The following is a 15,487-nucleotide window of genomic DNA, read 5'->3' as shown; positions in this document are numbered from 1 at the left end:
AGAGAGAGAGAGAGAGAGAGAGAGGGAGAGAGAGAGAGAGAGAGAATGGGCACTCTAGGGCCTTTAGCCACTGTGAACAAACTCCAGACACGTGTGCATATGCGACATTGAGCGTGTGTGTCACTGTGTGTCTGGCTTATGCAGGTCCTGGAGATTTGAACAGAAGTTCTTGGACTTTGCAGGCAAATGCCTTAACCACTAAGCCATCCCTCCAGCACCCCTTCTGCATTCTTAACCCACAGCCCGACTCCCCTTGTCTGTTCCTTTAGCACGCCACCTCCGTGAGCATCATGGGCTTTTCCAACACTTTGGAGATGGAGTTGTCATCCACCAGGCCGGCTAAGACCCTAGAGCCACAGCTGCACAGTGGGGGCGGCCTGACAGCCGGCGCCTCCCACACAGCCCCGAGCCTGCGGAGTGGCCCTCCACCCACCGCGTCCAGCTTGACAGGCGTTCAAAACCACGCCGTGCCCAGCCTGGCAAGCACTCACCTACAGCCCGTGCCAAGCCTCGTGCGTAGCACATTCCAGCCCATGCCCAACCTGTTGAGTGATTCCTCCCAGTCCATCACAAGCCTGGCAAGTGACCACACGCAGGCTGGGCCTAGCCTGCTGTCTGGGCACCCCCAGGCTGTGCCGAGTCTGGCCACTTGTCCTCTGCAGAGCGTGCCTCCGGCTTCTGACATACACTTGGAGACTACATCCGCTTCCAGTCCTGGCTGCAGCCGAGCTGTTGAGAGTCTGGGCCCCAGGGATGGGGCTGATCCCTCCCTGGGGAATGCCCTGTGCAAGGTGAGTCTTGGGGAAAGGCCACTCAATTCCCACTGTTTCTTGCCGGGCAGAGGGCTGGCCACTCGGCAGCCTTATCTGGAGATTGTTTTAACAGCTTGGAGTCAGCTGAGGGCAACCGATGTCTGATCTGGTTCTCGTTGACCTTTTTTGCTTTTGAAAGATGGAAAGTGAGGATGGCCTTCGCCCTGCTGACTCAGCGGGACAAGGCCCCAAAGCCCCTCGCCTCGATTCTCCTAAGGACTTGGCCGTCCCTTCAGAACTGGAGGAGCCGATTAACCTCTCTGTGAAGAAACCTTCAGTGGAACCCGTGATCAACACCTCCACAGCTCTGCAGCAGTACCAGAAGCCACAAGGTGAGACTCAAGTAAGCACCTGCCTTTCGGGTTGGCATCAGGCTTGAGCAGGTGGACTCAGCGCCTCCAGGTAAGATGCTTGTGGGCAGATGGGCTCAGCCTGGGGATGCTGCTTCTCTCCAAGATGACATTTACTTTTCCAGAAGTGACACCCGTGTTCTGCTTCCTTGACTGTGGCCAGGGCTCACCCACATGGCCTCCTTGTAACATTCCCCACAGACCAAGGTCTGGAGTACAGTGTGTGTGTGTGTGTGTGTGTGTGTGTGTGTGTGTGTGTGTGTGTAGACACCACAGGAAGAACTCCCCCTAAGAGCGGGCAGCTTTGGCAAATTTCCATAAGAGAGAAAAAAAGTCTGATCTTGGAGAGATGGATCTAGCTAGGATACCAAGACTGTTTCTGTGAGATATGTGACCTCCCAGAGCTGGTCTCCGCCCCCTTGTACATGGTGCTTAACACGCCAACTGCATAGGCATGGGGACACATGACAGTGAAATCATTGGTTGCTCCTCTGGAGTGCAAGAATTTCCCCTGTACCCAGAAGTCATGTGGATTTGTGGTAAGCGTCATAGTAAAGGGAAATTGGACTGTTGGAGATTGGCTTGGACATTTTTCTTAGCTACCCACATCCTCTTAAAGTGGGTTAATTTTTTTTTTCAGTCAGGAAGTTGGAGTCAAATGCCACTGCTGACTTAAAACTTTTTCATGTCAGTGTGAAGTTATTCTTATTTTGTAATGATCAGTCTATTTTGTATGCACTTAATACATGAAACAATTCTTTTTCTTTTTTTCACACTAATGCAAAGACTGGCTGAAAAATTATTGTTTGTTGTTGTATATAGTGGTGGAACCCTGTCTTTTATGCAACCAAATTAAAAAATTGAGATCTTGTTTGCCCATGAAAAATGCCCAAGATAGCACCTGGTGCTCAGTGGGCACTTCACAAATGCTAGTTCCTTCCTTTTGTCCCACCACTGTCTGTTCCCTGCCCATCTCTGTCAACTGTGCTTTGCAGTGTTAGGCTCTCTTGGAGCCTCTGGAGCTGGATTCTCGGTGGTTGTAGATTGACTCCTCAGAACAGGTGACACCAGTGCCCAAGTAAGGAAACAAGTAATTTGTGAGCTTATTTCAAAGGTCAGAAGCTGGCCCTTGAGTATCTGAGCCAACTGTCCCCTGTGCAAACCTATGAGTGTTACCTGTGGCCCTTTCTCCTCTCTTAGGAAGGAGACTTGTGGTAGGATTGCCACTATGATAAATGATTACAGTGTTGGCAACAGTTATGTGGCAAAAGGCATGATTGGCAGAAGTGAGAGGAAGGTATAGGTGAAAGGGAATGTTGTCACAAATGAATGTCACAAGTGTTGTTTGTCTTTTGCTTTAGAGCATGAGAATTTTGAACAAGGAGCCCTAGAGCTGGATACAAAGGAGAACCCAAGCGTCAGGTAACAGCTTGGCCACCCTCGGCTTCATGTCCTGAAACACAGCACAGGAAATCAGCATCCTTGATGTGAACTCAAAGCAGGAGTTTGTCTGAATCTGTTCTTCTTTAGCTCCTAGATCCTCAAGTGGGCTCTGCATGGTTGGGTGTCAAGATAGGTGCGGGTTGGTTAAATAGACATCAAGATGCCTATTCTCTGGGTTCAGTCCTCGCTCTTCAAGGAGCCCTCCTTTTGGCCACAGGAACACCAATGCGCTTCTCAGTGTCTGGCAGAGCTGGACATGAGGGGAGGCCTTGAGAATAGTTATTCAGTCATGGGATTATGGTTGATCCCAACTTACAAGCTTTTGAGAATAGTTATTCAGTCATGGGATTATGGTTGATCCCAACTTACAAGCTGAGATCAGAGAGGGCTCCTGTGAGATCCGGGGCATCTTCTCTTACCCCAGGGCCTTCAATAGTGAACCCAAGATTCCCTACGTGAGACTGGAGCGACTGAAGATCTGTGCTGCCTCGTCGGGAGAGATGCCCGTGTTCAAGCTGAAACCTCAGAAAAATGACCAAGATGGGAGCTTCCTGCTGGTGATCGAGTGTGGCTCCGAGTCCTCCAGCATGTCCATCAAGGTACCACTGGGTTCTGCCCTGGTGCTGCTTAGGAGCCTCTTCTTTCTGCTGCTGCCAGGAATCTGGCTTTAGGGTCTCTCTTGGGTGGGACTGCAGCCAGCCTTGCCCTCTGCTGCAAGGGAGCCAAGTTCTAGAGCAGAGACGAGCCATCCCAGCACTCAGGGGCCTTGGCTGGCCTGTGGTCCTGGAGTGAGAGAACTCACAGTAAGTGCCAGGTCCCGGCAGTCCGTGTCCCCAGTCCCCAGCAGCCTGTCAGCCCTGTGCCCTGATTGCTCAGACTTACTTCTTCTTCCAGGTCAGCCAGAACAGCCTGCCAAATGCCACCCAAGGCCTAGGTCTCGGAGGAAGAAAGGTCACTGTCACGTCTCTGGCTGGGCAGCGGCCACCGGAAGTGGAGAACACATCTCTTGAAGAGCACAGGCTCATCCCTCGAACCCCTGGAGTCAAGAAGTGCCCGCCAGCACCAATAGAGAATGAGGACTTCTGTGCAGTGTGTCTCAATGGGGGAGAGCTGCTGTGCTGTGACCGCTGCCCCAAAGTATACCACCTTTCCTGCCACGTGCCAGCCTTGCTCAGCTTCCCAGGGTGAGTCACGCTGCTGCAGGGCTGTTCCTTGGCTGACGGGGTTATTTTCCAGGCATGATTATGTCATGATTCCAGCCGGGCCCCCAGGTCTCCCCAGGGTGGACTCAGCTCCCCTCTTCTGGGCCTACACAGGGTGCCGTTCTTGTTAGCGGGCTTTCCATCCACGCACCTTCTTCACATAGACCCGTGCTTGGCTTCCCTTCCTCCTCTGCTCCCAGATTCTCCATGTCTGGACCTTGTTCTCCTGCTCCAGCTCCTTCCCAACTCCTATTTTTTTTTTTTTCTGGATTTATTAAATCCTCAGTTACTGAATTTCCAACAGGCTTATGGCCAGCAAGCCATTCTTTCCAGACACAGTTGCCTATTATATCAAGCCCCAGCCCTTGTGTCTGTCTTGGGGCAGAGGGACAGAGGAGGGGTACTGTGGGCACTGTGCTGAATCCTAAAATGGCCTTGCCTACCTGCGCAGGGGAGAGTGGGTATGTACCTTATGCCGCAGCCTGATGCATCCCGAGATGGAATATGACTGTGAGAATGCCCGTTACTGCCAGCCTGGGATGCGAGCCCCTCCTGGCCTGAACGCATATGACCAGAAGGTAGGAAAGAGCCTTTAAGGGGGCAGCCCCCACCCCAAGGTCTTTCAGAGGGTTTTGTGCTTTGTTAGTTTCCATAGATGTGACAAAATACCTGAGAAAAATCAACTTAAAGAAGGGCCAGTATATTTGGCTCACCACTTCAAAGGTTCCAGTCCGTGATCAGTTGGCTCCACTTTGTCTGGGGCCCGAGAGGAGGCAGAGCATGGTGGCAGGGAAGCACATGATAGAGGAAAGCTTCTTATTTCCTGGCAGCCTGAAAGCATAAAGAGAGAAGACAGTGCCAGGGCCAAAAACATGCCCCATGGTCTGGCGTGCTAATGTACGCCTTTAATCCCAGCACTCGGGAGGCAGAGGTAGGAGGATCACCGAGAGTTCGAGGCCATCCTGAGACTACATAGTGAATTCCAGGTCAGCCTGGACCAGAGTGAGACCCTACCATGAAAAACACACACACACAAAAAAGCCTCAAATGACTTACTTCCTCCACGTAGGACCCACCTCTGAACAGCGCCACCACCTCCCAGTAGTACATTGAGCCACCATCCACAAGTGCGTTAGTCCATTCATGAGGTCAGTCACCACCTAACATGTCTCCCGCCTCTGATACCAGGGACACTTAACTTATAAACCACAACATGGGCTGGGACTCAAAACTTAGCCCGTGAGACCTGATGTGATTTTCCTTCTCCCCGCAGTTCTCCTCCGAGTTTTTTTTTTTGTTTGTTTGTTTTTATTTATTTATTTGAGAGCAATAGACAGAGAGAAAAAGAGGAAGAGAGAGAGAGGGAGAGAGAGAGAGAGAATGGGCGTGCCAGGGCCTCCAGCCATTGCAAACAAATTCCAGACGCGTGCGCCCTCTTGTGCATCTGGCTAACGTGGGTCCTGGGGGAATCGAACCTCGAACCAGGGTCCTTAGGCTTCACAGGCAAGCGCTTCACTGCTAAGCCATCTCTCCAGCCCTGAGCTACAGTTTTCAGAGTCGGCGTTGAGGTGGAGCCAGAACAAAGTGACCCTGTTGCCAATTCTGATTTCTGCAGAAGTGTGAGAAGCTGGTCCTGTCCTTGTGCTGCAACAGCCTCAGCCTGCCCTTCCACGAGCCGGTCAGCCCGCTGGTGAGGAAGGCCCCGCCGTTTCTGCCTGCTGCCCTCCTTTCGGCTCCGAGGACCTCAGCCGTGGGGCGGGACTGTGGCAGTGCCCGGGGTGGGCCCGGAGCATGGGCACCAGCAGTAGGGACGGTATCACTTATGGATGGTCTAGGGGGACCCTGGGGGTTGTGGTCACCGCAGCTTGTTCCCTCCCTGACACAACTGCCACCACATCAGACGTGAGTTAGCAAGTGGCCCAGCCTCCTTTCTCCTCTTTTAAATCTTCTTCCATAGTTTTATTCTTTCTGCCCCTCATCTTTGTCTTCTGTTTTTCTAGATCATTCTCCATCTCCTCTCTTCTTTTCCTCCTTTGACTTCTCCTCCCCTTCTTTTCATCCCCAAGGCCAGGCATTATTACCAGATTATCAAGAGGCCCATGGACCTGTCGATCATCCGGAGGAAGCTACAAAAGAGGGACCCGGCTCACTACACCGCTCCGGAGGAAGTGGTGTCCGATGTGCGCCTCATGTTTTGGAACTGTGCTAAGTTCAATTACGTATGTCATGCCTGTCTCCCTCTCTCTGATTTCCTAGCTACCCCTAAGACTAGAATGGCTGGGGGTGGGCTACAAGACGACCCAAGAGCAACGTCCTCTGGGGAGTGATTAAAGATCTCTCACCCCTGGGCCCTCAGCACGGAGGAGAATGAAGAGGCACAAGTGATGGGCCAGCTGTGGGCACCTATTAAGGCCACTTCTGCTTTATGAACTGCTGCTGAACTGTTTATCTACGAGCTTAGGGGAAGCTAGCAAGTTCTTTCTCTGCCCTCAGCCTGACTCGGAGGTCGCGGAGGCTGGGCGCTGCCTGGAAGTGTTCTTTGAGGGCTGGTTGAAGGAGATCTACCCAGAGAAGCACTTTGCCCTGCCCCAGCAAGAGGACTCAGACTCCGAGGAGGTGTCCTGTGAGAGCGGCTGCTCCACTGCCCAAGGTTTCCCATGGCCCTCCTACATGCAGGAGGGCATCCAGCCAAAGAGGCGGAGGCGACATATGGTAAGGAGCTACTGCCAGCTGCTGGGCAAGGTGGGTGGGGTGGTGGCGCAGGCTGGAGTCACAGCTGGGTGTATGGAGAGCAACCCATGGTGAAGTTGCTGTCAGTGGCATATCCAACTTTAGGAGAGGAAAGGAGAAAGGAGAGAGAGAGAGAGAGAGAGAGAGAGAGAGAGAGAGGGAGGGAGGGAGGGAGGGAGGGAGGGAGGGAGGGGGAGAGGGAGAAGGAGAGGGAGAGAGAGAGGGAGAGAGAGGGAGGGGGAGAGGGAGAGAAAGAATGAGAATGAATTTTCTTACCTCGGCAAGTTGTCCTGGCTCCAGCTCAGCGTTGGTTACATGCTGTGGTTGTGATGGTCACAAGAGGAGAAGAGCAGGCCTCAGTATTGATCCCTACCTGGTCTGAGGGAGAGAAGAAGGGATCTTTTTCACCACATATGAAAGAAAGGTTTACTTGCAACAGAGAGAACTTCTGTGACCTTTTGCCTGGTCTACCTGTGTACACCACATCCGTTCTTCCTTTCCCTCCCCTCCCATTCCTTCTCCTCCCCTCCCCTCTCTTACCTCCCTCTCCTTACTCTCCTCTCCTTTATCCCCTCTCTCTACTTTCCTCCGTCTTCCTCCCTCCATCTCTTTGCTTTCTTTTTGACAGTCTCACTACGTAACACTGGCTGGAATACAGCTAACTATGGAGACTAGGCTGGCCTTAAACCCGTGGTGATCTTCCTCCCACTCTGCCTCCTCAGTGCAGAGGTGTACCACCACACCTGGCAGTGTGTGAAATTCCCCTGAAATATATTGATGGCTTCCTTCCTGTGTATCAAGGTCTTATCAGCCACCCCTAGGTTTTTTGTTTTTTCAAGGTAGGGTCTCACTCTAGCCCAGGCTGACCTGGAATTCACTATGGAGTCTCAGGGTGGCCTCGAACTCACGGTGATCCTCCTACCTCTGCCTCCTGAGTACTGGATTAAAGGCGTGTGCCACTGTGCCCGGCTCATCCCTAGTTATTTATCAAACTTGGTATACTGTAGAAGACCCTCAGTAAGCTTTGCTATTGCAGTTCTGGGGCAGAGTAAAACACAATCTGAAGAATCTCAATCTTGACTATATACTTGTTTGTATGAAAATACGTATGTATGTATTATGTATGTATACACACACACACACACACACACACACACACACACGGATTCCTTCTTTTCTCTCTTCTCAGGAGAACGAAAAGGCAAAAAGAATGTCATTTCGCCTGGCCAACAGCATCTCACAGGTGTGAGAGCTCGAAGGAGACGGGCACTCTGGCGGCTGGTGTCCCGTCCTCGTAACCGCCCCCCCACCCCCCAGCTTATTCTCTTCAGAGTGTGGATGTGAGATGAGTCTCGTGGAGCCTGTTGTGCTCCTCCTCACCATTTGCATCTATAGCGTTTATTTGGGAGCCACGGCGCATCCACTGCTGAGATGATTTCAGTAATAAATAGGAAAGAGGGAGGCGTTCCTCGATGCCAGAGTGATCAGACAGGGTCCTCGGGCTTGGGAGGACCTAGCTATCCTGGTGAACTCTCTCAGCTGAGGAAGGCAGACCTTTCTCGCCTCTCAGTGGCCAGGGCCCAGGAGCAGTGTATATGTCTGACCTCCTCCTGGCTCGGAAGTGGGTAAAAGAAGGGAACAAGGTTTGGACATATGGCAGGCCTGTGATCCCTGGTCCAGCACAGCCAAAGACTGCCAGTTTGCCTTTGCTTGTCCTGTTGGGACAGAGGTACCTGCCATGGGCAGAGATAATGGAGGTTTCTAGAAGCCCAGGTCTTAATTGGTGCCTACTTGGGTTCTAACGGTTTTCAGGGTATCTGTTTTCCATACCTCTTGGGGTTTGAATTAGGTGGTCCCTTTGAAAATGCTACAGGTGGCTTGGCATTCTTGCCTGAGCTGGGTGGCAGTATCAGAGACCCCTTGGATCTCTGGCTCAGATTGTACTTGCATCAAGAAGATGCCAGTTTCAGAATCTGCCCTGTGTACCTACCACTTCAGAACCTGCCTTCTCAGAAGTGACTGTTGTGCTGGTCAGTGGCCACCCGTTCCTCATCTCCATTCAGACATCTGCAGCCCCAGTTCTGCCGGGCGGATGAGTGAGGCAGTGCTGCTTTCTGCTTCAGGCCCTGAGTTCCCTGGGCGAGGAGAATGAGCCACAGCTAGCTCCCTCTGCTGGGCCTCTCCTCCTGCACAGAGGCTCTGGTTCTCTGTCTCTTCCAGTTCACACAGCCAAAGATCAGAAATGAATCCTTTGACTTACCACAGTCCAGGAAAAGCCAATACTCTATGGCACCCATTGTGTGGCTGGAGATTAGAGAAGGTCATAGTGACCAACAGGAGTCAAACTTTGGCATCTCTAGGTCAGGGGTCGGGTGGGGGGAGTCAAGAGGGTAAGGAGCCAGCCATCCAGGAGGCTAGTTGGGACCTTGGTTTCCATAGGATGCAGGGATATTTTCTGGAAGCCTTGGGAATAGGAGCCACAGGCTACTTCTAGGATGGATTTTTATGGTGCCTATGGGGTGTCTGTGAGTAAGTGGCAGAGACGGATACTAAGGACATCTTCTCAAGGGGTTGGTTGAAGAAGGACTACCTGTTGATGATATTGTTGGCGGTGGGGGGGGGGGGCTGTGGAGCTATGGATCTGGCATTCAGTAGCCATGTCCTGGGGCATGGCATGTCTGATTTCAGGGGAGTCTTAGGCCATGGATTTGTCTCTACTAAGAGACGTTGTCTAAGGATGCTTGTTTGTGGGGCCTTTGGTGATAAGCAAACTCCTTTTCACCAGAAGTCATGTCTGTCCCTCTGAGTTGATGGTAGCACTCAATTCCTTCTCCGCCCAGGGGGAGATACCACCTTCCCTTCACAGTAGACCTGGCCCGCTGGCTTGCCATTCACTCAGAAGCACTGCCAAGCTCTCCTGAGCAGACGGACTCCCATAATCCTGCTTTCCAGGTTGGGACAGCCAGGTCTTCCAAGCACTGCTAGTCACATGGTGTTTGGACCTAGGCCTTGGTCCTTGGGACTCACGTGACTTTTTGCTTGAGGTTCTGGCTGTTCCTCCTTCAATGTTTGCATCTTTTCCTCTAAACCTGCCTGGTAAGGTGCTTTCTGTGCGTATCTTCCGAGTTCCTGTCCTTGGCCGTCTCTCCTTTGTGTGGCCCATGTTCCCACCACTCCCCAGTGGGTTTCATGGTCCTGGGCATTGGAAAGCGAGAGGGCTCAAACCATGGGGGTCCTTCCCCAGGACCAGCTGGAGACCTCAAACGTGAAACAGAAATGCCTGGTTCAAAGCTTGGCTTCCCCTCCTCATTAGAGTGCTCAGCTTGGGTGTGGCCTGCCCGATTCAAGGATCAACTTTGGGGTGAGGGGATCTTGGTAGTGTTGTAGAGTCCCCTGTTCCTGTCCCATCATGGAGACCATGCATGCTGAGAGGCTCCCTTCAGGCACCTCAGCAGGGAGGGTGGGACGAAGGCATTCTTTCCTCCAGAGGCATGAGGTCTGACCACACCTTCTTTATGTTGGTTAGGCTGGGGCATTTCCTTTCCCTACTTTTCTAAAATACTTAGAACAATTTTTTAAGTCATGGTTATGTTTTTTTTTTTGCATATAAATAAAACAGAATATTATTTTCTTAGAAATAAAACGACAAAGTCAAACAAAAACCACACACCTGCTCGCCAGGTATCTGTCTTACTCTTTGACTCCTTGCTCACAGTCTTGCTGGTCCTGCAGTGGCTTATTCCCATCTGGTCCCACTGCGGAGTCATTCAAACCCTTTGGCCCCCAAGGATGTCATGCAATAGAAATACAGCGAGTCCTGGTCCCTATGCAGTAACATGTAGCCTTCGAAGAGAAGACATGGGACAGTTGGGTGACTTCAATTGGTGCAAAGTGGGTTTTAGCTAAAAACAAAAAAACTTGGTACAGAATGAACTTACCTTCATCCGCAGGGCATGGGTAGGTTGACTCTTCCTGAATCCTAGCAAGGGGACACCCGGGGGACCCTGCCTGTGTCAGGTACGCAAGTGCTGAACGGCAATCACCAGGGTGGTTCTGTTTTGGGGTTACACTCCCTTCTGTCAACTCAGTGGACTTTGGCTTCCTGTCGCCTATTGTTTTGGCCATGGGTCTTTGTCTGCTTCTTAATCTAGGTCCCTCCTTGTCTGTTCTTGGGTTTTGCTCCACTCCCTCTCTCGCTGCATGGGTCGCCTGGTAAACTCCTGAGCTGAGCGTGCTGCTTCCGGATTGTCCTGGGCGTCTTCTGCCCCACCCGCTGCTGCAGACAATCCTGCCCCTCTAGACGGCTTTCATACCTCAGAACTCTCCTTCCAGGCCTTCAGCCACCGGTAGTTCTTCCTCTGCCCAGCTTGAGCCAGGGCCCACCAAGCACCGACATGGTTCTCAACATCCCAAACTTCCCTGTCCTCCTCAGCTTCTGCTGAAGCTCTCAGCGTTCTCTGTCCCCTGCTTCAGCCCGTTTCTCTGCTCCTTGGTAGAGTCACAGCTCACAACCTCAGTATGGATTGGAAATGCATGCATTTGTTATTACTCTTCTTTCCCAGCCACGTCCTTCCGTCTTTGAGTCAGCCAAGGTCGAAGCTCACTGTCTACTTCACAGAGAGAGTTCTTTCTTAAAAAAACAACTTTATTTTTACTTTATTTATTTGAGAGTGTGTGTGAGAGAGGGAAAGAGGCAGAGAGAGGGCGAGAGAATGGGCGCACCAGGGTCTTCAGCTGCTACAAACAAACTCCAGATGCACGCGCCCCCTTGTGTATCTGGCTTACGTGGGTACTGGAGAGTTGAACCAGGGTCCTTTGGCTCTGCAGGCAAACACCTTAACCGCTAAGCCATCTCTCCAGCCCACAGAGCAAGCTCTTAAAGCAAGCACTTCTCTGCACACTTCTCCTCTCCCAGGTCTGTATCCTGTCTCCTCTTCCTTTATGATCCTTGTTAGTTCTGTTTTCTGAAGCCTGCTATAGGCCCTCCGAGATCTACTCCTTCATTTAACTCACAGTTCCCACTTTCTGGACTCTGCAGCCTCACTCTGCATGGGTTAAGTTCACACAGCCTTCCATCAACCAAAGCGCCCAAGATTAAAACAGAAACTTCATAGTCTGTTGTCCCTGACACATTTTTTTTTCTTGTCCATCAGGTTTCTTTTGAAAATAATCCTTTTCCTCTTTAGTCCTTTGTAGGCTTTCGTAAGTCACCAGCGACCATCCAGTTGCCAAATGAAATGAACACCTTTCAGTCCTCAAGCACCTTGGATTCCACAACGTCTCGCCCCACCTACCAGGCCCTTCATTCACTGGGCTGTTAGAACACCACAGGTTACTTGATCACCCTCATTCCTCCAGCACACTCTGCTTGACACCTAGGGGAATGTGTGTAGCTGTCTATATTTTCTTCTCATCAGGAGCTGGGTAGCTAGGAAGAATCATAGCTAGTTCTCATTCCTACTCCTTTGTCTGTCCGGGGTGCTTTCTTCTGGACTCAGTTCTCTTCATGCTAAGCATGTTTCTGAGCTCCCGTGGACAGCACAGCATCTGTGAGCCCTCCCCTCCATTGCTTCCAGAACAGCACCGAGACAGACCCTGGCGGAGTGTGTTCAGAGCACCCGTCCCAGTCAGCTCAGGTTGGTGGGGGGATCAGAGTTTACAACATGTTCCCTGCAGTATAGGTCAGCTGGTTTCCCAGGCTGGTGGGCAGTTCACCACCACGATGCACACCAGGTGGAAGTTGCCCCTGTCAACGGGGAGCTGAGGACCATGGGGTGGCATGTTTCCATTCAGGATCCAGGGCTGTAGCCAGGAGGACAGTCCTGACAGGCGGTGTGGGGGTGCCTACCACTAGTACCATTCTAGCAGTGGGGAAGATGGGGTGGCATTGGCTTAGCACCCACCTTGCAGGTAGATGACAGTTGCTGTCATAGAGAGACATCTGACTTGAGAGTTTGAATACCTCAATTTTGGCTTTTCCAATGACGGGCGGTATGACTGAGGATGATCGTTATTCTAACTGAAGCTCAGGTCACGCAGGGACAGGGGAACTCTGGAGGTGGGACATAGCTAGAGGAGCCCTGGTCAGGGCAGAGAAGAACTCAGAGGCCAAAGTGAGCTGCTCACCAGCTGGTGCTTTTTCTTGAGCCATATGCCCCCTCCTCAAGCTGTACCCCTCTTGGCTATCCAGGGTGAGTTCTTCCTGGGTCTTCCCCAGACATAGTGATTGGATCCAAAGCGGCTAGGGGAACAATGGAGGAATATCGTAAGGGGACGTGTAACTGATGGATCCACACATTCAAAAACAAATAAAAACAGCACTTTTCTTTACCAGCAACTGTGTCCTAGAGTGTTTTGAGTGAGGATCGTCAAGCCTACCCCACAGCCTTTTTTCTTCTTCTTCTTTTTTTTTTTTTTTTTTTTTTTTTAGTTTTTCAATGTAGGGTCTCACTGTGGCCCAGGCTGACCTGGAATTCACTATGTAGTCTCAGGGTGGCCTTGGATTCACTGCAGTCCTCCTACCTCTGCCTCCCGAATGCTGGGATTAAAGGCACGCGCCACCACACCTGGTTCCCCATAGCCTTTTTTGACCTGGATTCCGACATCAGCAAAAGCACAGAGTGGAGCTGTCGCGTCCGCCTCGACCAGCAAGGAAGACACAACCACCAGTTCTTCTTACAGCAGTTTATTCAGGCAACTTCAAGCTTCATCTCCCCCGAGCCTCGGGCAGGGATTCCTTATAAGCACACTCACTCCGCCCAATCACTCCAGGCCACACAACCCCTCCAGACGAGCATCAGAAACCAATGAGCGGCAGAGATGGCAAACTCCTCCAAATATGGACTTGTTTGTCCCAAGCACTGAACTTCCGTCAGGTGCCATCTTTAGGGCTTGGCCAGGGGTACTCTCCCCATAGGCCTTGGCCATGTGGGCCGAGGGGCTCCCCACATGGAGCAGTCCTTTGCTTGAGGGAAGACACAGCTGTTTCTTACTGCCTGAATACGGTCTGGTCATTCAAATGCTGGTATCAAGCCAGGGGTGTATACAGGAAAAGTGGTTTGTGTCTACCATTGTCAAGCTCAAACACCTCAAGAAAATGCTTTATGTCAGGCACAGTGGTGCCCCTATAACCCTATCACTAGGGAGTCTGAGACAGGAGGATTATGAGTTCTGGGCCAGCCTGGACTACATAGTGAGAACTTGTCTCAAAAAAAGTCAATCAAATCAATCAATCAACCAAAAAAGAAGATTGGTATAGTGATGTTCTCCAGCACCTTTTTCTTAGCTGTCCTTTCTGCTCCCTGTAGCAAAGCCCTTCCTAATTTTTGTTGCATGTTGTGTGTTGCGCATGCGTGTATGTATGCATGTGTTTGGGAGTATATGTGAGTGTGAGTGTGTGTGTGTGTGTGTGTGCGCGTGCGTGAGCATGTGTGGAGGCCAGAGAACAGCCTCAGTGTCATCCTCAGGTATTGCATCCATTGTCTTTGAAACAGGGTTTCTCACTGGCGTGGAGCTCACCAATGAGGCTAGACTCACTGGCCAGCAAGCCTCCGGTTCCCCCTTATCTGTCTCCTCAGTGCTGCAACTGCAAGCACATTCCACCTCCCCAATTTTTTATGTGGGTTCTGGGGAGTGGACTCAGGTCCTTATGCTTCAAGACAAGCACTATCTCCCCAGCACTCACTGGTTACTTTTTGAGGGATTATCCACCTCTGGAAACTCTTCACTACCGAAACCAAATATACTAGAATGGATTTCCCAGCACCCCTTGAAACCAGGATACGGGTTTAGTGGTGGCACTTAAAGACTAAATGAATTAAGAGCAGAGTTTCCTCTGGTGGTTTGTGGCTGTGAGGAAGTTGGTTTCCATGGTGGCAGCAGGGTACCACTGCCAGTTGAACTCCCAGAGCTGATGGTTTCTTCAGACCAGCTCTATGCATGCTTTTAGGAATTGTTCCTGGCTTCATAGCTTAGATGCAAATTCTCTAGCCCTTTTGATGACCCTGTGAATGATTTAAAGTAAAAAAAAACCTCTTTTTAAAAAATATTTTGTTTATTTTTATTTATTTATTTGAGAGCGATAGACAGAGAAAGAGGCAGAGACAGAGAGAAAGTGAGCCCCAGGGCTTCCAGCCACTGCAAACAAACTCCAGACGTATGCGCCCCCTTGTGTATCTGGCTAACGTGGATCATGGGGAGTTGAGCCTTGAACCGGGGTCCTTAGGCTTCACAGGCAAGCACTTAACCACTAAGCCATCTCTCCAGCCCAAAAAGAAACTCTTAATACACTCATTTTCTGTTTCAGTTAGTAAGAATTGGTTTCTATGATTTGCAGCTAAACATCCCAATGCAGAAATCCTAGAGAATCTGCTAAGTCATGAACCCACACAGCCTGTGATCTGTTGGGCACTCACTGGGATATCCCAGTGTCACCTGACATACTAGCTATCCCGAGATCCCCTTAACATTTTCCCTCTGCTATTTCCATAGCAGCAGCCAGGCACAGGGGAAGGCAACCTGGACGTGTGGCCATGGGAGAAGCCAAGGTAGTCTGTGTTTCACAAAAAGATGCTTGGCAGGTTCAGTGCTCGAGATGAGACCTGGACCTCTCTGACCTTCCCACCCACCCTGTGACCCGTGCATGTGCCTGAGCCTCTCTGCGTCCCTCTGCTGACCCTTCCTGTGCTTTGCTCAGATTGGTTTGAGTAGCAGGAGCTGGTCTCCAGCCCTGGGCGCGGAGCCTCTCTACGTCCCACTTCTGAGGTTCCAGGGTGAGCAGCCAGTCAGACCCTCTCCCAAGGCTCTCCTCCTCGCCACAGCCAGGTCCGCAGCACTGGGGCCTCTTCCTCATACCTGCCCCCCAGGATTGTTTATCTACTACACAAGCGTACGTGTATTATCCATGGCATGAGAGCTTTTCAGGTACTATAAAAATAAGTCCTAAAAACAC

The 15,487-nt window shown here is 51.2% G+C and overlaps 1 protein-coding gene across 1 annotated transcript in view; it reads left to right on the top strand.

The window, feature by feature from the left end:
- Trim66 (tripartite motif containing 66) overlaps window positions 1-10,116 on the top strand; it is a 40,790-nt gene extending 30,674 nt beyond the window's left edge. Inside the window, exons 10-19 of the mRNA XM_045146309.1 lie at window positions 270-791; window positions 952-1,144; window positions 2,524-2,584; window positions 3,030-3,204; window positions 3,500-3,789; window positions 4,259-4,385; window positions 5,423-5,497; window positions 5,874-6,026; window positions 6,301-6,519; window positions 7,727-10,116. Of these exons, the coding sequence (XP_045002244.1) occupies window positions 270-791; window positions 952-1,144; window positions 2,524-2,584; window positions 3,030-3,204; window positions 3,500-3,789; window positions 4,259-4,385; window positions 5,423-5,497; window positions 5,874-6,026; window positions 6,301-6,519; window positions 7,727-7,786 (1,875 nt within the window). The 3' untranslated portion in view covers window positions 7,787-10,116. The remainder of the gene's footprint in view (window positions 1-269; window positions 792-951; window positions 1,145-2,523; window positions 2,585-3,029; window positions 3,205-3,499; window positions 3,790-4,258; window positions 4,386-5,422; window positions 5,498-5,873; window positions 6,027-6,300; window positions 6,520-7,726) is intronic.
- The last annotated feature ends 5,371 nt before the right edge of the window (window positions 10,117-15,487 follow it).

Source organism: Jaculus jaculus, chromosome 3, assembly GCF_020740685.1.
Source record: "Jaculus jaculus isolate mJacJac1 chromosome 3, mJacJac1.mat.Y.cur, whole genome shotgun sequence".
NCBI lineage: Eukaryota > Metazoa > Chordata > Mammalia > Rodentia > Dipodidae > Jaculus > Jaculus jaculus.
Note: the sequence above shows the minus strand (reverse complement) of the source record. Positions and strands in the feature narration are given on the sequence as shown.